Raw genomic sequence first — 24,728 nt, forward strand, 5'->3', positions numbered from 1 at the left:
AGCAGCCAACACAAAGTGTTATACACAAGCAATTGAGGCCATACGGTTGGCTTGCATTGCAGAAACACGTGATGTGATATACAAGTAGTTTATATGGTTTGCTTCAATTTAGTTCTCAATTAATGCATTTCAAACTAGTTTTTTAACACTCCTTTGTTGGTTAAGTGAAATTAGAATCAAATACTTTAAGTAGAGATTTGAGTTCAAGTTTTATCGATATAAATATATATAATTAGAGAAAAAAGATCCCACTAAAGATAAGTCAAGTTTTTTAATAAAAATTAGTCATTGATAAAGCCAATGCTTACCAAATACTTTGCACTTCTTATATGAAAATAAATCATATTTATTAATAATAATTTAGAAGTCATTTTATAAAAAAAAAGAATTATCTTAATCAGTTTTAAGTTGTAATCAAATTTAATTATTAATTTTTTTTAAAATATTATATTAATTTTTAGGGAAAATTATATTTTTATCTGTTTATCATACATTACAATGATAATTTTGATCATTACAATACTAATAAAAATATTATAAAAGATACAAAAAAACAAATTATGAAAATGAAATAGATTTTTCTTCATAAGTTAAATATGATTAATAAGGCTCCAAATATATTAGAGTCATCAAAGATGCTAATGTATTTAGAGTTATCTAGAGGTGGTAGAGCTCTACCCATGTTTGTGCAACTTAATCACCTTATCGTCTTAGTGTAAATCCATTGTCAATAAAGAGAGCCAATGACAAGTAGACATTATGGAGTGACCATTGTGTCGCTAGAGAGGTTCCTCATCACCTTCTTGTGACCTCACACAAGGACCACCTACAACAAGGATAAACATGAGGTCAAATCTAGGTCATATATTATGTAAAGAGACTTATGCTCATCTTCAGGCTAAGTGACTTTTCTTTGACACATATTTGGAGGCATAGACATTGTTGACTCGGAGGAAAATGGACATTAGCAGGATGAATATGTTCATAAGGAGGCACCCTAGTATTGCAATGAGGTACCTCAACAAAATCAAGAGGATGATACCCCTCATACAGAATGGGGTAAAAGGATGGAATATCATGTAAATGGTAAGGGGAGGTACATCATACAAAAAGGAAAGGGTACATTAATCTTTTGTTTATCTTTATAATTTGAACATGTTTTGCATTAAAATTGATTTTTGATATTGAATTTTGATTTTTTGCAACTAGACTTTGACAAATCATGTTACTAAGGGCATTCACCATGTTATTTGATCTTGATTCTAAAGTGCATTCCATTCTGGCGGCACAATCCCACCTAGTGTTAGAGACCACTGTTTTGGTAAATTCAAAGGTAAATTGTATTGCATGTTTATTCATCTATAGATAGTGTAAAAATATTTATTTTATTTACATAATCACTATTTCATAATTATTGTGTAGAATATATGCACATGGGAACCTTGCCATGAAAATGCAATTCTTAAGACATTTGATGAACATGTTTCAATGTCTTGCGAATAAGCACAAAAAGGCAAGGAATGGTGAGAAAAAGGCCATGTGGATTGAGGAGTTGGTGTGGGTGATCTTTAGGCCTATTGGGATATGTCAATCTTCAAGACCATCTTTGCTAGAAACAATAATAATAGAGCCTTTAGTGTAAAAAATAAAATAAAATAACTGAGCCTCCAACAAAGGCGAAGTAGTCCACACTTCGATTTGTTAGGCTCATGATGAGGCATAAGACTTGATATGTAATAATTAATTAATTAACACATATTTTACAATGTGTTACATGTTTTTGTATATACTATTATACTAATAATTTCTTCCATTTCTATATTGGAAGGCTGCAAAGTTAGGCTAAGGTTCTTTACCATGATGAGTCCTTCTTGGCTACTCATAAGAAGAATTTCATACTAGTCACCAAGGCAAAGAGGCTTTAGTCAACCTACAGTCCTACACTCACATTAACCTATTAGTCTAGAGATAGCATTTTGTGGGAAAAGGATAATACCTTAGTCAACACAACCTTGCTAAAAGACTATACAAGTAGATATACATTGTTGATGGATTAGGATGGAGGGAACTACCCCAAATGGGTCAACCTCCTTGAGTAGACAACTCAATGTTTTACATGTCAGAGGACACTTGATATTTCCCTTTCCATGGGACACACGATGTTTCTCTTCCCAAAGGACATAAGATGCCCACCATGCTAAAGGACAAATAATGTTCGAATATAGACAATCTCATTGCTTGCCATCCTCCAGATACCAACTAAATTGATGTTCAAAATATGGCACATGATTCCAAGACATTAGATCAAAAGTCCCACCACCTTTTTAAGTTGATGAGATCAGAAACACCACCAACTCCTAGATTGGTGAGGTTTGAAGCACTACCACATCTATAGATTGGTGTGATTAGAAAGTCATTAAAATATTGATTCCACCTCGTATCAACACAAGACTTTGACTTAGGGTTAATAGTTCAAAAGACACTTTTCAGACACATTGAGATATAACCCAACCAATTTTAGGAATTGAACACCCCTTCACCTAGAGACCATATGAAGGTCTTGCTTCTTTGATTGTGATAAGTTTTAACAAGATTCATATCAGTTGTATAATCTTACTTATTCCATCTCCAAAGCACTATTAATACTTTTGGTTGATTTTTTTAACCATTTCATTCTTCAATTGAATACAAACTTTATTTGAGTGTTAGAATGTTTATAAGTGGTTACTCTCACCATGTATTCAGTGTAAATGACATCATATGCTACGAAGCTACTGAGGTTGAATATTTAGAAAAAATATATACAAAAATCGTGGTTGGGGAGGTTATAGTAGTAAGAGCCATTGGATTTTTTTTATACATGGAAAAATTTTATTTTTGTTATTAATAGACTAGGAAGAAGAAAAGAATAACTAAAAAATCAAATAGTTATTCATCAAAGTCTCAATTATTCAATGACTGAAGCTTCGTTAGATTGAACATGTAAATGAACCAATCTATTAAGTTCAAATTGAACAAATAACTAGTTGTTTGTATTTGATAAAATTGATAATTATAAGGTTTACTTAAATAATTCTAATCAACATGTTATTGGATTCACTAAAATTAGATTGATGTTTTTAAGTAAGATCTCAAATAAAAAAATATTATTAAAAGGAGAAACCTTATTAAAGGTAATCAATTTGATTATTCGATGAAGATTAATCATCAATAAAATTGATAGATATTCATTCCTAATATCATGTCCAAAAATAAAAAAAAAAACTTGAATAATTGTAAATAACTCAGGCATAAATTTTCAAACGTATGAATTATGATCACATGAAATGGAATTATGTTAGCTTCCAATTTAATATAATGCGACAAAAATGAAGTCACTAATCAAAGCCACGTCGATAATACGTAATGGTTTGTATATATGAGTGTCACGGAAGTTACTGCCACGATGATTTCTGGAAAATATGCAGCCAATCATTTTGACTATTTTTTTTATCATCCATGATCAATTTGCATTTTCTCATTCACAATTGAAGTCGTACGTGATTTTTTTTTTTTATCAGTAGTTATACGTGATTTTTTTATATCACAAAGTTGAAGAAAGCTTCAACATTGCACAAAAACAAAGAGAACCCTGGAGAAATTTGCTCATTAGTTATTCTTTTTAAGTAACTTGCTCTGTTAGATATAATTTGTGGTACTTTCTTTGTTGCAACATTTTTTTATCAATTTTTTTTGTAGTACATTTACAATTCCGCAATGTTATGTCATGCAACTATTTTTGACCAATTAATGCATTTACAAACCCACGTGTATACACGTTATTAGGCACGTATGAAATTAAAAATAAGGGTGGTTTTATATACAATTTTAAATTAATATCGGAAGACTTTATATTAAGAGACATTTTTCTTTTAAAATTTGATCCTTTTCACTAATGTGACTAACTATCTAATTATCTTTTGCTGTAACTAATATTTTATTTTAAATTTTGATTAATATATTTTTATAGGCTTAATTATTATTTTGATCTTTTATTTTATTTTTGAAGTTTAATTTAATCCTCTTATTATTAAAAATTAATCTCATTTAACTTGTCACTTCCACAATTACTCTTTTTATTTATAAACAATGATTACAATAATAAAAAAATAAAGTATTTACATAACTAAATTTTGATTCCATAATCATGTAATTTCATAAGAATCTTAATTATATATAAAAGAAGCATATTTTTTTTTCAGTTTCCAACTATTTAATCCCTATCAAAATTATTGATTAACAAAAATGATTTTATATTTTTTAATTAAGTAATTTAGGATTCAAATCTTAATCTTAAATATTATAATAAATCATATTGAAAAAAATACTTACATTATTTATGTTTATAATTTTCAATAGAGATCATTATTTTTTGCAGTCAATATTTCATAATTTATACCAATAAAAAAAGTATTGAATCACTTCATTGAAAAACACAACACAACTTGACGTAACACTTGATTGATTCTAATGAATTCTCAAAGAATTTAACCAAAGAAAAAAGTATTTAAGGAATAAGGATTAACGGATAAACATCTCTCTCTCTCCTGTATTCGGAGACAAGACAAAACGGGAAGCAGCAAATCGCTCAGCACAAACGAGAAAAGGAATCAAATAATGAAAATAATAAAATAAAAACTAACCTTAATACAAAATAATTATTAAATGAAGTGAGAAAAATATTCCATAGCAAACCACGTCACACCACGTGGCGGTTGGCAAGACGAAAGAGTCGGTCGGTGGTCCCGGTGTGAGCGACCGGGACCACCCGGTATCCAGTTAACAATTCCCACGGCATTGCAGAAAGCGACATCAGACAAAAAACGACACCGTTTCCCCTCCACCCTTTGCATATAAATGCGTGTACGTTGTTATGTGGATCACTTAACTCTTTCAACTTGGAACCGTTCTTCGTGTTCTCCATTCCCTCTCTCACTCCTTCATCTACGTAATTTCCTTCCTTCCTTTCTTTCTTTCTTTCTTTCTTTATCTTCTCATTTTTCTCAATACAATTTTTTTCTTTCTTTCTCAAGTTTTGCTACTTTTCTCTTCTTAACCATAGTTCACATATTATATCATCACATATCATAGTGATATCATATCACAATGTGTGGCATACTTGCTGTGCTTGGTTGCTCTGATTCATCTCAAGCCAAAAGGGTCCGCGTCCTTGAGCTTTCTCGCAGGCAATGTTTCTCTCTTTGTCTTCTTATATATACACACACGTACCAATATCAAAGGAAGAAGGAAAAAGAATTTTGATGGTTTCTTTTCAAATACCCTTTACTTAACTTCGATGTTTTGTATTCAAAGTTTCTTGTTTTGATGCATGTTTTCCCTGCCCAAAATCTTCCCCAGCTAAAGTTTTCTATGCTAATATTGAGAATTGAGTGTTGATGGGAAATGGAAAGTGGAAAATTCAGCATGATGGTAACAGTATTTTCAGTAACTAATATACTGAAATACTAACTAGTTGTGAAAAATTATTATTATATTTTATACACTAAAAGGAGACAGAAAAAACCATCAAAAGGGTGGGGCTTATAATTTGTTTCCTTGTGTTTAACTGTCATGGCGGTGGTATCTTCTAGGGGGAAAAATTGGTGGACACTAATATTTAGTTAACACCTAGAGAGAGAGAAAGACATAAAAAAAGAGGAATATATGTGTGTAATTAATAATATGACGTGATAAAGAAAAAGTTATATAAAAATAAGAAGTGTTAGATGAAATATACGGTTAGGTAAGAGTGTATATATTATCACATCCATTTTCAACTGGCTAGTCCATTCAATATTTTAAAAGGAACGACTGAAACATACGTAAGAGTTAAAATTAAAATTATTGCTTTATGTTGGGGCCCGGTCATCATCTTTTAGATGTAACTACTAGTATTTAAGGATAAACATGTTTGGACTTTGACAAGTTAAGTGGATTCTAGAATAAATAATAAGTGGCATGTGGGGGCCCACCTTGCTGTGAAATTATTGGTAACTTTGTGGTGTAAAAGTGCAACAAAAGAACAAACAGTTGGAAACAAGTATGAAAAAGGAGTTAATTTGTCTTTGAAGTGTTAAAGGAAAATTTCAAGGGTCATCAGTTAAGAAAGTGCAGTTTGAATAAGTAGTTAATAATTTACCATTTATTGTTTTGTGTTTGTTGATGTCACAGATTGAAGCACCGTGGTCCTGACTGGAGTGGGCTCCACCAATATGGTGATAACTATTTGGCTCATCAACGGTTAGCCATAGTTGATCCAGCTTCTGGTGATCAACCCCTCTTCAATGAAGACAAAACTGTTGTTGTTACGGTGAGCCTTGTGATATTCAATGATTAAAATTAGTTTTATAGTTATTCGATCATAAGATAATATTTTATATCAAATTTGTGAATTTTTATAATAAATATCTTAAAAATTATATTAATAGTAACTTTTTTATTGGTTGATAGTGTAAATATTTTTATCTTCTTAACCATTAAACTCGTGTAGGATAATTATTAAAAAATATCCAAATTTCACATTAATTGTCTTAATCTTATATATTTGTTGGACAACTTCGCTTAAAGTTAATTGGTTTTAAGATAAATTTAATCATAATACTTAAGTTGTAATATATAAAACTAGAATGTATCCCATAGTAACATATTCGATCTTTTTTATGCTTTTATTTACTAATCTCACCAATTTCACTGCGATAAATTATGACTCATGTTAAATATGATCCACTGAAAACCAGGTGAATGGAGAGATCTACAATCATGAAGAACTCAGGAAACAATTGCCTAATCACACCTTCCGTACAGGAAGTGATTGTGATGTTATTGCTCACCTGGTTAGTTTTCTCTATGTATATTTTGCAACAAATTTTAACCTGATCATATATACATAAAAACCAGAAGAAACTTTAGAAACTTTGTTTTATTCATCAGTTATTCTTATTCTAAGTTTTGACCAAAATTTCCATAATTTTTAATCATATAGAATATGGCTGTTACAAATGATTGGAATTCCTGTTCTTATCACTTGTTTCTTGATGGTGTTATTTTAGTATGAGGAGCACGGAGAAAACTTTATGGACATGCTTGATGGTATATTTTCATTTGTTCTGCTGGATACTCGTGACAACAGTTTTATAGTGGCACGGGATGCAATTGGGGTCACTTCCTTGTACATTGGTTGGGGTTTAGATGGTAATGTTCTAACATGTGCCCTGTTTTTGAATTGAATTCATGTGTTCTATTTGAACTAAAACAACATATTTGAATTGAATAAATGGTGACAAAGTTTGGCATATTCTTCTGTTCAGGCTCTGTCTGGATTTCCTCTGAATTGAAGGGGTTGAATGATGATTGCGAACATTTTGAGTCTTTTCCACCTGGTCACTTGTATTCTAGCAAAGAGAGAGCGTTCCGCAGATGGTACAATCCTCCATGGTTCTCTGAGGCTATTCCATCTGCCCCTTATGATCCTCTTGCTTTGAGGCATGCCTTTGAGAAGGTAAGATTCATACATGACACAACACATCATTGTATTTGAACGTTTATCCAAAAACACCTACTTTTGGAAGCCTTGGAAAAGCTTCTTTAGAACTTACTTGGACTTACAAAAGTAGCTTGTAACCTTCTTATAAACTCATTTTAGCTTATTTCAAAAAGGTTCATCAAGAAGTTATCAAAATAAGCTATTTTAACTTATTCTAACAAGCTTTCAGGTGATAAACACGTATTGAACAAGTAATTAATTAAGTTGTTTATCCAAACGTGCACTTTACCACACTCTTTTTTTTTATCGGCAAACATTAGTTTTGTTAGTAGATGGGATCGAACCCGTGACCTTTCCCCTTTTTCCTTCTCCTTTAATCATCCAACCCACCTTATATCTCCTGCTCTTTACTACACTATAGCTGATATAAGTGAATGTTATTGCAGGCTGTGGTAAAAAGGTTGATGACTGATGTGCCCTTTGGTGTTTTGCTCTCTGGAGGTTTGGACTCTTCATTGGTTGCAGCCGTCACGGCTCGCTACCTGGCAGGCACAAAAGCTGCGAAGCAATGGGGAACTAAATTACACTCTTTCTGTGTAGGCCTTGAGGTGTGTATGTAACTGTTCTTGAATTTGCAGTGGATTTGTTTAATATAAGAAGAACACCATGAAATTTGTCTTAATCTTTAATCATCTTATGTTGAGTAGGGTGCACCCGACCTAAAGGCTGCAAAGGAAGTAGCAGAGTACATAGGAACTGTCCATCATGAATTTCACTACACTGTTCAGGTATATTTACATGAGATAGTATTTTTACTGCTAAAAAATTTGGGGGCTTTTTGATGTACAACATCATAATTAGTAAATGTTTTTATATATGGTGTATGCAGGATGGCATAGATGCCATCGAAGATGTGATCTATCACATTGAGACATATGATGTGACAACAATTAGAGCAAGCATTCCCATGTTTCTTATGTCTCGTAAGATCAAGTCATTGGGAGTCAAAATGGTTATCTCTGGAGAAGGATCTGATGAAATCTTTGGAGGGTATCTATATTTCCACAAGGCACCCAACAAAGAAGAGTTTCACCAAGAAACATGCCGCAAGGTCATACAGTTATCATGTTTCTTATCAGAACAATATAAGTAAATGGACTGTTAAGGAAAAGGGTTAATAGATGCTTTCTTTTTTCTCTTGAATATAGATTAAAGCACTCCACAAATATGATTGCTTGCGAGCCAATAAATCGACCTTTGCCTGGGGTCTAGAAGCCAGAGTACCATTTTTGGACAAAGAGTTTATCAGAGTTGCAATGAACATTGATCCTGAGTGTAAAATGGTATGGATACAGAATATTGCAATGCACCATCACTTAAAAAATGTTACATTTTATTAAAGTGGTTTACTACGTAATCTGTTCAGATAAAAAAGGAAGAAGGGCGAATTGAGAAATGGGCACTGAGGAGGGCCTTTGATGATGAAGAACATCCTTATCTGCCAAAGGTACTATGTGATTTGAAGCATTGTAGAACTTTGCAAAATTAATTTGTTAAACTAACATGTTAGACTTTAATTTTTATGCAGCACATTTTATATAGGCAGAAAGAACAATTCAGTGATGGAGTTGGCTATGGTTGGATTGATGGCCTTAAAGCTCATGCTGAGAAACATGTAAAACTTGAATGAAACCTTTTCTCGCTAATCTCTTTTTTTTTTTTTTTTTTTCTCTTGTTATCAATGGTCAGGCATGACATTTCATATTGTTAATTATTGGTTTATGAAAATTTCCTTTAGGTAACTGACAGAATGATGCTCAATGCTGCCAACATTTTCCCCTTCAACACTCCAACCACCAAAGAAGCATACCACTATAGAATGATATTTGAGAGGTTCTTCCCTCAGGTAATTTTAGTCAATCATACCTAGATATGAAAATAATTCATGTCGATTTAACAAGGGCTGATCCAAATCTCTGTGCCCCTTAATTTGGTTTTGTAGAACTCAGCAAGGCTCACTGTTCCTGGAGGACCAAGTGTTGCATGTAGCACAGCAAAAGCTGTTGAGTGGGATGCTGCTTGGTCTAACAACCTTGATCCATCAGGTAGAGCAGCACTTGGAGTGCATGCATCAGCTTATGGAAACCAGGTCAAAGCTGTAGAACCAGAGAAGATCATACCCAAGATGGAAGTTTCTCCACTAGGAGTTGCCATATAGAGCTTGTATGAGCCATAGCAAGGACTAGTAGTTGCCCTAGAACCAGCATATAATATTATTATACTAGTCATCATAAAATGAAAATTTTGCTTGCTTTGTAGTTTATCCAGGGAATGGTATATAAATAGATAAGGCTCTCTATCTAGCTGTCTTAAGTGTTGTGCCATCCACATCTTGTCTTTATTTTCTATTTATGTCACCTGAACACTATCATAATGTACTGGATTTCCAAGAAAATGTTATCAGTTAAATTTGAATGCATGGTTCACTATTTCAAATTTTCGTTACCTGTGTATTACCAAAAATTCTAACTAGCTGAACTGAAAGCATATTATTCATGCCATACATTTCAAAAAATAAAAAGGAAAGTGACACAGTAAGTATTATGATTTATATGCTAACTTCTACAAATGATTGTAGAACTTCTTATTAACCTTACAAAAAAGGCCAACACAAAGAACGTATGTTCAAAATAGGCCTTAATATAGGCAGATATTAGGGAATGATTGATTGATAAAGAGACTAACCAAGCCCACTCAATAGTACGGAACACTTCTGACGTGTATCTCTCAAATTTATAATTCTGATTAGACTGTTTATAGTGATTTTTTTTCGTGAAAAAATATTAACCTTTTATTTGGTCGAGGGAAAAGAAAATGAAATGAGAAACAAACTTAAAATTTGAATAAAAATCAAATGAAGAAAAAATTGAAAATTATTTTATTAATTATTTTTTCTTTCTTTGCTTAGTTTTTTTTTATTCCTTCTTATTTGTTTTTCTTTGTGCAAATATTGGATACAAGAGCAATGATTATAGACATAATTTAAAGTATCTATCCAAACATAGGATATGAGAGTAATGGTGTTGCAACTAGGTTAGTGCTTTCTACATGGTCTGTGAGGGGTGCCTTGGTATCAAATTTCATAATTCGTGGGTGCTCATTGTTAACGTATTGGGGGTTACATTACGATGTTTTGGGTCTGGAATAGTATTATGTACCGGTTCCTGCTATTTACACCTCTATTTTTCCTAAATACACCCCATGCTCCCTTCTACTAAAGAAGTTCACCTCTTTTACTTTTGAAAAATATCTTTTCAGAATTACATATACCAATTTCAAAAATATATCTCCAGAACTATGATTCATGGTTCCAGAGATATACTTTCGGAATAAGTATATATTTTTTTTAATAAAATATCACTTAAGAATTAAGATGGTTGATGAAACAAATGATAAATGCTTATCTTATATTCATGTTTGTTAGTCTTATTTTTATCTTATTATTAGTGTTCTTTAAATCCTATCTAAAATCTTATTTTCATTTTATCTTTGTTATTTTTTAAACCCTAATTTGAAACTATGTTCACTATATATTCATTATACAATACTGTGTTTTATCGTTATTATACAATATTTTATATTTTCTTTCACGCGACAATGTATTTCTAGGTATATTCATTGCTAGCTTCATATATTATACACCTTAATTACAAAGCAAAGCTTTTGACGATGGTTTCTTTCCATTAAGTGCATTCATTCATTTTCTAATTCAAGTTTATGTCAACAATTCAGTGTCACATGAAGTTAGTAATGAACGTACCTTGAAGTGTATTATCACATTAAGGAAAACACAAAATATTGTATAATAATGATGGAAATGTAGTATTATATGATGAAGATGGTTTAAAATTATGGTTTAAAGAATAACAAAGATAAGATGAAAATAAGATTTTAGATAAGATTTAAAGAACACTAGCGTAGTATTACCATTTTTTTTTTATTTCTAGTCAACCATTTTAATTCTAAAGTGATAATTTATTGAAAAATATATATTTATTCCAAAAGTATTTCTATAGAACTATGATTCATAATTCTGGAGACAAATTTCTGGAATAGATATATGTAATTTCATAAATACATTTCTAGAAAGTAAAAGGGGTGTACTTCTTTAAGAAAAGGATATAATGAGTAATTGAGAGGTAGAAAAGGGGTATGGGTGTACTTAGAAAAATGAGGTGTAAATAGCAAGAGCTTGCATAACCCTTGTGCAATGTTGCCAGATTTTTATAATTGACCTTAGGGTGATGCTAGATGCACCCTGCATTTTAAGTGAATGGGCAAAAATACCCTTCACTCAAGTTGATCCGTTGATCCATATGATTCATACGGATCAAGTTCATCCGTACAAACCATATGGATCAACATGATCCGTATGTTTAAATTATACTTACGGATTTCATGATCCGTATATTTTATACGGATTACATGATCCGTAAGTTTAATTTAAACATATGGATCAATCACGAACTTGTGTACCTTCGACGTAGGGTAATTTTGGAATTAACAAAAAATGTTGGGTGCACAAATAATAAAGCTGGTGCACCTAGCTACACTTTTGACCTTGGACTCTTTGGATCAATATATTTGCTTTGCTTGTCTTATGCTTTATGCATTTCATTTTTTTCTTGGTGCACATGATAAGAGATAATAAATACCCCAAATGGACTAAAATACCCTTTTATTAGTTTTACTTGAACACCCCATTCTTTGTCTTCATTCCTCTTGCGTTACACCCCACTATCTTCCTCTTGTGCTGCTCCTAATTCACAATAGCAATTGTCGCACCTTTGCCATCAGCCATTCGATGACAATAGCCACCCCACAACCACCTGTGAAGGCACCACAATCGTCTTCATTGAAGCTACTTCGCAGTTGAAGGTAAAGAGCTATGTGTGATTTTTTTTCCAACATCCATTTTTGGTGTTTTCCTAAATTGTTGATACGTAATATATAGGTATTCCAAAAATGTATTATGAAATAACTATTTTGTAATGTATGTTGATATATTACGTGATATGTTAATTCAAGGAATTATGAGAAATTCGATGAATTAAAGAGAAATAGGGAATCCTGAGATGAAGAAAGGATTTCGAAATTCTATTATTCAGAAACGGGAGTACAAGGAATTGGAAATTATTATGTAAGTGAATGATAGAAAAACCTTCTCTTATTTCCCCTATATATAGTTGTAGAGTACTAACAAAATTTACTCTCAGCCAATTTCTTCTATTTATTTGTCAATCCAATCCCTATTTTGTCTCCCTGACAGAATTTACTCTCAGCCAATTTCTCCTATTTATTCTCTATTTATTTGCCCAATCCTTAATTTGTCTCCCTGAATCTCTATTTATTTTCTCATAATTGTTATTTATTCTCTCCTATCATTACCCGCCCCTCAAAAATATCCTTGACCTCAAGGATTGAAGGAAGGATAGTGTTGCAAAAGATCATAGTAAAACTCCCATGTGGCATCCTCCAGAAGTTGATGTTTCCACTTTACTAGAACTTTAGTAACAGCCCGGTTGCCCCATTTGACAGTCATTCAATCCAAAATAGACTCTGGTTCACGTGAAGCAAAGCTTACGTCAGCGCTGGCAGGAATATTTGTAGTAGTAACCACAGTGCCGACATGCTTTTAGAGTTGAGAAACATGAAAGACATTATGAATGCGAGATCCAACAGGAAGTTCAAGTTGATAAGCCATAGGGCCTATGCGATCCAGCACTTGGAAGGGGCCATAAAACTTAGGTGCCAAGTTAGTATTAACCCAATGAGAAACAAAGACTTGACGATAGGGATGAAGCTTAACATAAACAAAATCCCTTATCTGAAACTGGCGATCATTGTGATGTTTATTCGTGAACTGCTTCATTCGGTCTTGAGCTCTTCGGAGGTGAAACTTCAGCAACTTTAACATCTCCTCGCGCTTGAGTAAACTTTTGTCAACTAGCTCAATCTTCGAATCACCAGGAAGATAAGGTAAGTAGGCTGGTGGTGGCTGCCTGTAGACTATTTCATATGGGGTGGCGCGAATAGAAGTATGGTAGGTAGTATTGTACCACCATTCTGCCAATGGCAACCACTTAGGCTGGATTTCCTTTCGCCATTCTACCCAGGGTACTATTGTTATCGAAATTGGCTTCGTTCTCAGGTAATTTCTTGAAGGAGTTGTGGATGTTCTGTTGTAACGAATCTTCTAGGGTCTTTTGCATGGATCCTGCGATCTCCATCAACTTTGCTTCCGTGTGTTTGATGATCTTATTCTCCAAGCACTCTTCCATCTGTGTGTGACTCCGTGTGTTGATTGCCATGGATGTCGATTGCTGGGAAGGTCCAAGCTAATACCAATTGATATGATAATTCAAGGAATTATGAGGAATTCGATGAATTAAAGAGAAATAGGAAATCCTTAGATGAAGGAAGGATTCCAAAATTCTATTATTCAGAAACTGGAGTACAAGGAATTAAGAATTATTACGTAAGTGAATGATAGAAAAAACCTTATCTTATTTCCCCTATATATAGGGGCAGAGTACTAATAGAATTTACTCTGAGCCAATTTCTCCTATTTATTCTCTATTTATTTATCAATCCAATCCCTAATTTGTCTCCCTAAATCTCTATTTATTTTCTCGTAATTACTATTTATTATCTCCTATCATTACAAAACAGATAATTTGGAATACATTTCTTAAACACTAGTATATTACGAATTCATTGATCCAGAATTATACATGTAATCTGGAAATGTATTATGGAATGTCTATTCTATGAAATATCAACATATATTACGAAATAGGCCTTTTAGAATACTTGCGTATTACAAATTCATTGATTCAAAATGATACAAATATTTTATAAGAGTGTGTTTGGATGAAGAAATTTAAAATTCTGAGAAATTTAAAATTCTAAGAATTTCAAATACTTCAATTGAAATTCTTTTATTTTCAAAATTTTGTGTTTGGATAAAAAAAATTAAAATTATGAGGATGAAAAAAAATGAATAAAAAAAAGAGAAGATATGATTGGTGTGCTAGTTATACTTGTTTCTCTATGCTCACACTCGATCGATATCTTAGGAGCTCGGACAATATTTCTTGAAAAAGAATGTAAAAAGAGAATTTCAATTTCTCACTTTTTAGAAGGAAATTGAAATTCCAGATTTTTAGTTGTTTAAAATTCTGTTTTAAAATTCCAAAATTTTAAATTCTTCATAAAAAGCATCCAAACAATGAATTCTAAATTACAGAAATTCAAATTCTCTAATAAATTACTTTCCTCAGTTAAAATTCTCTATCCAAACGCACTCTAAATGTATTCCAAAATGCTTGTGCCATAATATATCAACATGTATTACGAAATATGCATTCTGAAATACATAACTATATTATGAATCAACGATTCTATTATGTATCATTCCAAATCAACAATTTTGTAATGCGCTATCAACAACAAAAGCGAAGAGGAGGTGGAGGGAGCTATTGTAAGCACATAAGATGTAAAGGCGACAAATCGGAGGGCCAAGACCCTGAAGGGTAATGTGGGGATATAAAATTTATAAGCTACATCAATCGAAGAATAGGACGCATAAAAATTGCCCTTAATTATTTGGCTGTGTGGGTCAAAGTAGGCTTAACAGTGGTCCACAAGTCAAACATTTTAAAGTACGGATCCAAGAAATTTATTTCCAAAACAAATGCACAAGTGTACTTAAACTTTTTCTTTTACTTTGGAAATGTATACTAAAATTGTCTGCTTACATTAATAGAACAAAGAAAACTCCTTTTCTAATCTCTAGGGATTGCCCAAGTAGAGCTTTCATAATTGATAGGTTACATTTGGTAAGGTAGACTTCTCATTCCTTGAATTGGAAACTATCCTAATCCTCCTTTCCTAAATTTTTTAAAATAAAAAAAAATATTTCATCTCATTAGCATATCTTTACATATGAATCAGTTGCAGCTATATCATGCAACCCTCTCAATAAATGTATTACCTAATATTACTCATAAAAACAGTGAAGAGGAAGTGTGTTAATTAGTAAGCAAACCACAAAATTTAATAGAACAAGGCAGTATAGAATAGTTCATTCCAAGTATCTGGCAATCCAGGAAGACACCAGTGGCTGCAATCAGCTGAGTAGGTAGGGTTAGCTCTTTGTTGAGGATTCAAATCACCACTATAAATGGAGGGATGTGCATCCTTCCTAAATGCTGATAGCATTGTGATGTCAAGAAGATAAGCAGGGTTGCTCATTTCTCTAATAACCATGTCCACAACCCTCATTTGCTCAGGGTATACACCAGGGTATGCTGTGCCAGTGCTAATAATTGGAGAAGTTTCACCATAGCAGTTCTTTGTGGTCAGTCCTGCTGTCACTCCAGAATTCCATTCATTTGGGCTGCATAACAATGCCATCAAGTTTTACAAGTTTTATAGTGAAATTTGTAGAAAAAAAGACAAACTAGGTTAACCAAACCACTGAAGATTTTACAATATGTAAAATGTACATTTGTAAAACACTAATCACTCTTAAAATTTGTATCTCACATATAATGCCACTACTTCAAAGGATGCGTATCCACGTTATAATTGGAAGGATTGTGTTTAAATTTTTTGAAGTTTTAGATAAAACTTGTGTAAGGACAATACTAGTCATATTGGTCAAGTAGTTGTGTGATTTTTTTTTCTTTTTTGGGTCCCAAAAAGTTGTGATAGTTAAGCCCCAAAAGCACAAAATCTGTAATAGTATTGGGCTACAGAACAAGACCATCTTAATGGACTAAATGTGGCCTTGCCAAGTTAAAATATATAAAGTCTCTAGATTCTTACTTTTTACATCACTTTTTCTTTTAATGGCAATATGCCAATATCCTTTATTTTTTAATTATTATTTTAAAACTTTTGAAAGAGAAATTATAAATTACTTTTGGAATGAAAATTTTGATTAAAGAAATTAACACATTTGAAATTAAAATTTAAAAAATGACATACTCATTTTATTTAAATAAGGGAAATTTGAAAATAACACTTAAAAAATAAGAAATGATGCCATTAACACAAAAAAAAGGTGCTGCAAAACACATCCACCGAGTCCCTATCCTATGACATTTAAACATATGTTGAATGAGAAGTTCAAATAAAGAACAAAATCTATGAAATGGGCCCACAAATAAATGTAGTCTTTGCTCTTTTGTACAAAACGTATTTAGTAGGCGATTAACATAAGATGATGCATTTATTTTTTTCACCGACATTTAGAAAAACATCGAAATTTTCTCAGGACACGCATCACCTTGATCTAACTTTCTCCAAATTGAATCGGAATATTGGATTGTGGAAGGGCAATAAAAGTGCCACAAAAAGGTGCCTTTGCACAAATTGCATAGCTCCAATTTTTCATTTTTACCATTTTAAAATACGCATACATATCATATTTATAAACACACTAAAGTAAAGTTGGACAATACTAATCACATTATGTCAAAAAACAAATACTAATCACACAATCAGTGACTCACTACATCGTGTACGTGATATTAACCAGCACACTACAAATCTTTAGCCAACAGAGTGCATTCTTTTACGGATCTAGCTCCACTAAAATTAAAACGAGTAATTCACTTTAAAGAATAAAATAAGTAATTTCAGTTGTTGATGATCAAATCAATAGTTTGATATTACGTATATATAAATAACAAACTATAAATGTGTTAAAATATTAATAATTAATTTTCTCATTAATAAATAAAATTACTTTATTTTAGAAGAGTCAAATCTGTGACTAATAGTCCTATTTGCATTATCATCTAAAAAAAAGTACTATTTGCATTATTCAAAACTATAGGAAAATTATTGGTTAGCTTATGAATGACTAGTCTAAACATAGGGGGCACCACCACCCTAAGGTAAACTATCCAAATGCAAATGTGTTTGCTAGACTGATAGAGATAGGACAAAGGACAAACGCAAACCCATGAATTTCAGCTTCTAAGATAGGAAACTAAAGAGTCAAGACTCTACTTGTAAATTGTAAAGGGTCAAAAGAAGGGGGCTCCTAGTCCCAAGCCCTTAACTCTTCAGATAGAGGAAGATTTAAACGTTTTGGATATGATATTCCAATTGAACAGACAAAATTATGAAGCCTAAACATACCACACATGTTATATAGTACAATAATGTAAGAGAGAGAAAGAAAGACTCAGTCCATACTTGGTATGTGAAGGAGAAATTCCCAGGAAGAACACTTTGGTTCTGCTACTATCAATATTGGAGTCCACCCAATTAGCCCATGTTTTTATACCCCTTTCCAAAGCTGCTAAACGATCCATATCTTGGTAGTATTTGCCTCCTAATTCCATATAATCCCACCTGCACAAAATATACCAAATACCAAATTACTTCAAAGTTAGCAACATAATTTATAAAGAGGAAAAAGGGAAAAGGGTAGTTTTTTCCTTTTTTGGAGATATTTAGTTGAGTTTTATTTCTTTTTACTATTAGTATAAAAAAAAATTGCACTATGAAGTATGAATTAATAAAAAAATCATCACCATATGACTTTTAAGACTGTTAAACGTAAAAATCAGCAAATACATGACAGCATGACAGTTTGTGACCAGATATGTAAAAATTCTATATACTTTCATTGCATACACTATTCATTCTTTAATATTTTGTTAAATAAGCTTATAAAAGGGAAGAGATAGTTAGATACCCTTGAAGAGAGCCTTGATGATCCCACCAATGTCCAGTGTTGAAAGACAGCACATCTGCACTTCTCCATGCGTCACCATTCCCATCAACCTCCTCCAGCCTCAAAATTCTCTTTCCTTGGACCACATCAATCTCAACCAAATAAGGAGCCCTGTAAAATGAAATGGTCACACCGTAGTCCTGCACATACCATATCAAAACCCAATTAAGGACCATCTTAATCTTTTTGCAGCTGTAAAATTCTGCTTTTATACAAGTCTACTTTATACAAACAAAAGCATGAGCATAATTTAGTGTTCCAGTTTGCATCTACTAGCCCAAAACATAATGGCTTAATAGTACATTTGGGTCCCCCTCACACCACCTTTTGCAAACAGATACTTTGTCCTATTGAAAATATCCTGAACCTACTCCCTCTGATTTTGAATGAAGCTTATAACAAAGAGGCACACAACACATACTGTTCTGCTGCTGCAGAACCACTGTGCTTACTTTCCTTTTCCCTAAACCAAAAATTGAAAAACTTTGCCCAGAAAATAAAAATAGGGGCAAGTTAATTAATTGACAACATCATGGCCTAAATCTAGAATCTCAATGGAAAATAAGAATTGTTTAAAAAAATGTGAAGTGGGTAAAATAAACATTATGATTGCTAAGAAGAAATTAATATGTTCACACTGACCAAAAATCTGAAGGTTGAGAGTGGTTCCCCTCTGACCAATTGTGTCTGTGTCTGAGGAACTGTAGCATATATCATACAAATCAGTGACTGCCATTGGTTACGCCCCAGTGAATCCCCTACAAACATCACAGTTTTGCCCTTCATTTGTAGCAGAAACTCCACCCCATTGAACCTACCAAGAACATGCTACAAAACCATTTAGAGGCATATACTGAGGTCTTTTTTCATTCACTTCTATTCTATTAGTTTTAAAAACTGTTTCTTAAACAATTCCAAACTATTCAACAATCAATTTCTCATACAAAATCAAATAAATTTTGAAAAATATTATTTCTAAAACAAGTGTTTTCAAAACCAAAAAACATAGACAACTAGGAAATATTTTCTCAGTGTCTTACATCACCCTATATCAGCTATTTGAAAAACCTTGTTTTAGTTGCCTCTTAAAAACAAAAAACAAAAAAACAGTTTCTAAAAACCAAAACCACACACCCCATTTTCTGAAGAAAATTGCAATGTCTTTGAAAACAACAAAAATGTAATCTTTATGAGAAAAGTCCTTGTTTTGAGCTTTTGGGGTACCTTGGGAGGTCACAGTTGAGGGGTCTCCATCTGTATCTGAGGTAATCAGAATCAGGGCGGCCAAACAATTTGCAGTTGAACTGTGGATCTATGATGGGGCAGTTGGAGGATTGGTAGAGAGGGTAAGAGTCATCTTGGACCCAGGTTCCCACAAACAGTGCACAGTTGGTTTGGTTGGCATGGATCATTGGCCTCTGCTGGTGGAGAGTGTTGTGGTGGTGCCTCAGGCTTAGTAGGAGGGCACATGAGGATGTGTGGAGTTGAAGGGAAAGAAGAAGGAAGGGAAGAGCAAATAGGGAATGGAGAAGTGCCATTGGAGAGAGAGAGGGGAAAGGAAAGGTTGTAGACAAAAAGGGACAGGGAAAATGGAGGGAGAGGAAAGAAGGATGTTTGGACTGTTCTGAAAAGATGTAAATATATAAAGGATGAAGGTTTTTGGTGTCTGAAAATAATGTCAGGATAACAGTGGGGAGATTTGTTTTGTTGTGTACATGTGAAGAAGGTAGATTAAACGTTGTCAAAGTGCGGTGAATAAATAAAAAAATGAACCACTCTTAAACAAGTATGAGCATGTGATTTTAGTTGTTGATGAGCAAATGAATCATATATTTCAATATAGAAAGAAGGAGTGTTATGGAAACAATTCAAGTTTTTATTTTAAATTTATATAATATTGTTTAGATTTAAATTTTTTATGTTATCTCTCTACTGCTCTTTAGATTTAAAGATGATATTTGTAAATTATAAATTTGTTTCCTAATTTATGACGAGGATGTTGGGTTTATAATTAAATCTTTTTGAAATGTCACATTAAACAAATTTCATAGATGTAAAAAGTAGGATCCGAATCACATGCAAATAAATTATGATTTTTTCATATTTTCTTATATGTTGTCTTTTTATTTATTGTGTGTTTTTTTTTTCATCTTTGTATGTAACAAAGAGGCGTGTAATCTCAATATTAACATTATTTTCAACACAACTTATTTAAATTTACTAAAATATATAAAATCGAAAAAGAAAAAGTTTTTAAAAAAATGTGTTAACCGTTAAGTAATGTGCTATTAATAATTTTCTTTTCAATGAATTTTATAATTCATTATATAGTATACTTAATATATTTTTTTGAAAGGCGTGTATACTTAATATTCACCATTAATTTTATAATCATCAATTCAAATTTATTATTTTACATTCTACAATCAGGTGCTCTTTAGAGGAGAATCGGAAAAAAAAAATCTCAAATGACGGTGAAAGAATTTATACTTTTTTATGCATTCACACAACTAATTATTATATTTTATGATAATAGTTTATTAATTTTATTAGAAATATTAACATTCTCTAGCATCTTCCTTCTTCTTTTTTTCCTTTACCTTCGAGTCCTTTCCAATAATCAAACCAATCTCATATTTTTATACAATTAATTAATTGGATTGTTAAATAAAAAAATCCTCATATATATTTTATCTGAATAAATAAGATTTAAAACAAACGTTTAAAAATTGGAACTGTGTGATTCTCATCCAATTTTACCAATTCATTGCTGGGTGAATATATGTAAATGCATGCAATCAGGATCTGATATTTTGGGTGGCTGAAACAAACATTCTGTCAAGCATGGGTAGGAGAGAGGGAGTGTTTTGCATCTGTCTACAACTCTATGTAATATGAACACTGTATGTAATTGTTGTTTCTATTTTTTATTTTGTTCAAAAACCCACTTGCTTTTTATGTCACATGTAAGATTCTTTAATGAACAAAACCAGTCAAGCAAAGGCAATTTGGGCTGGGTCCCACAAAGTTGTAATTGGAGATTTCTTAAGGACTAGGAGAGATAATAGAATAGAGGGGACACAAGAAAGGAACTATAGTCTCCACTCTTCAGCTTGTGTTTATTACAGACAATTATTGAACGTGGTTATTCATAAATAATTTTAAAATTTCCTAATCAATTCTCCCCATAGTTTATTACTATTAGTTGTATTGATTTTTTTAAAATATATCATAGTATTACGTCCCATAATTTATTACATAGTATTTTCAGATTTTAGTTAATGAATCCAATTGCTGAATCACTTGTGTCAACTTATTAAACATAGTATTTTGTAAGAGTTGGACATTGACTCAAATATTTGCAAAAAGTAATCGGTAAAAAGAGAAATTATTCATTAAGTAAAACTAAGTCTAGTCATGATATTTGCCTATAAAAATTAGTGAAGATGAACGAGGATGTATTTGTATGTTATTTAATATACTAAATTTAAAATAAAAATTATTAAAATAGTTAATTTACTTGATAAATAGTCATTTTAATGATAAAAAAGAGCTTAATTTTGTTATACTATCAATGCATTTTTTTACATTGACAACCAATAAAAAAAATATTTATACCTTTTGAAATGATTATTACAAAATATGTTAACAACTTCTAATTACATATCAATCTATAATTAGATGAATGTAAGAAAAAACATTTATAATGTGAGTATACTATTATAAAATAATCTTAGATGAAAACACAATGGGAAGCAAAACCTTGGAAGTTATTCTCACCATAGGAAAGTAGGTGATTGACAAGGTAAGATTTGTGGATGCTTCCCTTCCCAATTAGAACTTGGTGACATATTGTGGTGATGGGATAGTATCTCTAGTATTTTGGAAAAGGAGTCGTGAGAATAATACACGGGCCAAAAGGATGCTTTGCCCCTTCCCATGAACGATGTGAATTTTGATAAAGCATATGTACGTTCTTTGCTTTTCTTAGTTCATCTTCACTCTTTATGAAAATTTAAGGGGATAGCCTAAATCATAATCGTCATTGTCATTATCATTAATTAACATATATTATACTTTTTTGTGTGTGAAAAATTAACATATTATACTAACTGCAGCGGAATAGTTTAAAAAAATAACAAAAACTAATTTATATATACAAATTATAACTATAAACTAAGTTTTATTGAGGCGAACCAACTTGCACCAGAAGTTTGAAATCCTTGTGTGTAAAGCCAAGTGCTCAAGCTCAAGTACCTCCCGTTGTAATTCTAATCTTTCGAAAAGAGACTAGTCTATTACTGTGCATTACACGGGCTATTCAATTTAAGTATTTATGATTATGTATTGTTTACTTTATGAAAAATACTTAGTGTATATTTAAACTAATTTATTACACGTAAATTCCACACCACATAGACATGAAAGTTTTGCATCTTGGTTCTGAATGTCTCGACTTTATTTCATTATCGATTCTTCTTTATCAAACAATTATAGAAGTTGATTGTTTTCCATCATATATCCATTTTACAACATTCTAATTTGCATGTTACATAACCACATCATCCGCAAAATTCAGGTGGCGGTGGAGAACACTCATCATCTCTAATAAAGCACCAGCCATGCATGCTCACATCCACCCTCAAAACCTGTCAAATTAATTTGTTCACCCTTATGATAAATGTTTGCATTACATGCAATCTAATATATATTAATGCTAATTGTACATAATTGAATCTAAGAGACACACAATAAAAAAATAGAGAAAAGATACTCGTCGTTCTTGATGCTATGAGAAATAAGACGATCAAGCAAGGAAATAATAGAGAAATTTTTGCCATTGTGTGTTGAAAGTGAATTTCAGAATCAACTTTATTCTCTTATATAAAAAAGCTATGTTTTTTAGAATTATTTATAATGATAAGTGCATTGATTTTCGTAATCACAAAATATTGGTCAACTATTTGGTCTCCTTAAAGAAGTTATTAAATATTTTTGGTCAATTGTTTGGCTTTTTTTTGTATGAGAAATTTTTAAGAAATTAAAATTAAAATTAATATATTTAATATGGCGAGGCTTTAAAATTAATGTCTTTTTTTAGTCTTCCTAAAATTCATTGTTAAGAACAACTGTTAAGAAAAATAATCATTTCAAAATAAAATACTCCAATAAACTAAGAAGGTAATTGAATATTAAATATAGTTTAATCGGCGATAGTAGAAACAAATAAAAAATCATTCATTATATGTCATTTAAAGCAATATAGACATATATCCACAAATTTTCTTTAGTGGGAAAAAATAATTTATAAAATTTTTACACATGAAAAATATTATTAATTTTTTACAAAGACATAATCTCATGAGAAATAAAATAACCGAAATGCCTAAATTTCTACAAATTAAAAATTTCCTCTTCGTATTTTCATATTCGGTATTAGAAAAATTGATCACGGTTAAATTGACAAAATAAAGTAGATAAAATTAGAACTTATTTATTTGTTCTATGAGTAAGCTTAGTGCTAATTTATTTATTTATTTATTTTTATAAAATTGATACTAATTTATTTCTTCTTTTATCTTTTATAATGTTTTACGTTATTTTTTAAAAGAAAATATTTATCTTATGAAGGCAACACCTAATTATATAATAAGATAATCATATATATATATATATATATATATATATATATATATATATATATATATATATATATATATATATATATATAATGAGAAATGTTAATATTCACCCTGATTGTGATATGCATTAACACTCAACTCCAAAAAATTTAGACTACAAATCTGGTAGTTCTTTTGTTTTTTCAAAATTTAATTTAAGAATATTATCATATTTTATCATCTTAAATATTCAATTAAAATAAAAATATAATATAATCATTAAATATATAAAAGATTTATCAAATACAAATTAAATTTATAAAAGATATCAATCATTAATTCTTAAAAATCTCAATTAATTCATCACCATAATCACTAAGAACATTCCAACCATAATCATGATCGTTGATAACAGTGACGACGATTATGTTATTGGAACTGATGGTGATGGATTAATGATAATATTGAAAAAAAAGAAGAGTGATGTGATATGAGAGGAATTGTAACCAACAAATGAGATAAGAGAGAAAAATATGAAAAAGATAGAAGATAATTTTTTTTTTAAAAAAATTAAATGATTAAATACAATAATAGTCTTAAATTAAATTTTGAGAAACAAAAAAACTAATGAATTTTTGGATATAAGAAAAAATTGGTGTTGAATGCTAACGCACACCAAATAGGATGAATATTAACAGTCCCCATGTATAACATTAAGAATTATACAAAGATTTTAACCAACAATTGTTAAATAGATGCAAATCTTAGA

The 24,728-nt window shown here is 31.3% G+C and overlaps 2 protein-coding genes across 4 annotated transcripts; one reads left to right on the forward strand and one right to left on the reverse strand.

Annotated features, from left to right (window-relative positions):
• Window positions 1–4,915: 4,915 nt before the first annotated feature.
• Window positions 4,916–10,001, forward strand: AS1 (asparagine synthetase 1). Of its 3 annotated transcripts, none has more exons than NM_001248809.2 (14): window positions 4,922–4,987; window positions 5,102–5,225; window positions 6,211–6,349; window positions 6,777–6,872; window positions 7,089–7,230; window positions 7,347–7,537; window positions 7,969–8,130; window positions 8,230–8,310; window positions 8,412–8,633; window positions 8,731–8,865; window positions 8,949–9,029; window positions 9,111–9,197; window positions 9,321–9,428; window positions 9,525–10,001. In NM_001248809.2, the coding sequence occupies exons 2-14, from the start codon at window positions 5,146–5,148 to the stop codon at window positions 9,738–9,740; spliced, it is 1,740 nt and encodes a 579-aa protein (NP_001235738.2). In that variant the 5' UTR covers window positions 4,922–4,987; window positions 5,102–5,145; the 3' UTR covers window positions 9,741–10,001. The 3 variants fall into 3 exon arrangements, with proteins under 3 accessions (XP_040867595.1, NP_001235738.2, NP_001336052.1); NM_001349123.1 differs by having other exon boundaries at window positions 5,131–5,225; XM_041011661.1 differs by having other exon boundaries at window positions 4,916–5,225; window positions 9,525–9,997.
• Window positions 10,002–15,289: 5,288 nt separating this feature from the next.
• Window positions 15,290–20,030, reverse strand: LOC100818177 (protein PMR5). Its single transcript, XM_003551210.5, has 5 exons — window positions 19,563–20,030; window positions 18,981–19,152; window positions 18,300–18,478; window positions 17,795–17,953; window positions 15,290–15,983 (listed from the first exon to the last, which is right to left on the reverse strand). Exons 1-5 carry the CDS (start codon window positions 19,874–19,876, stop codon window positions 15,641–15,643), a joined length of 1,167 nt encoding a protein of 388 aa, XP_003551258.1. The 5' UTR covers window positions 19,877–20,030; the 3' UTR covers window positions 15,290–15,640.
• Between the last annotated feature and the right edge of the window lie 4,698 nt (window positions 20,031–24,728).

This window comes from Glycine max, chromosome 18 (assembly GCF_000004515.6).
Source record: "Glycine max cultivar Williams 82 chromosome 18, Glycine_max_v4.0, whole genome shotgun sequence".
Taxonomy (NCBI): Eukaryota; Viridiplantae; Streptophyta; class Magnoliopsida; order Fabales; family Fabaceae; genus Glycine; species Glycine max.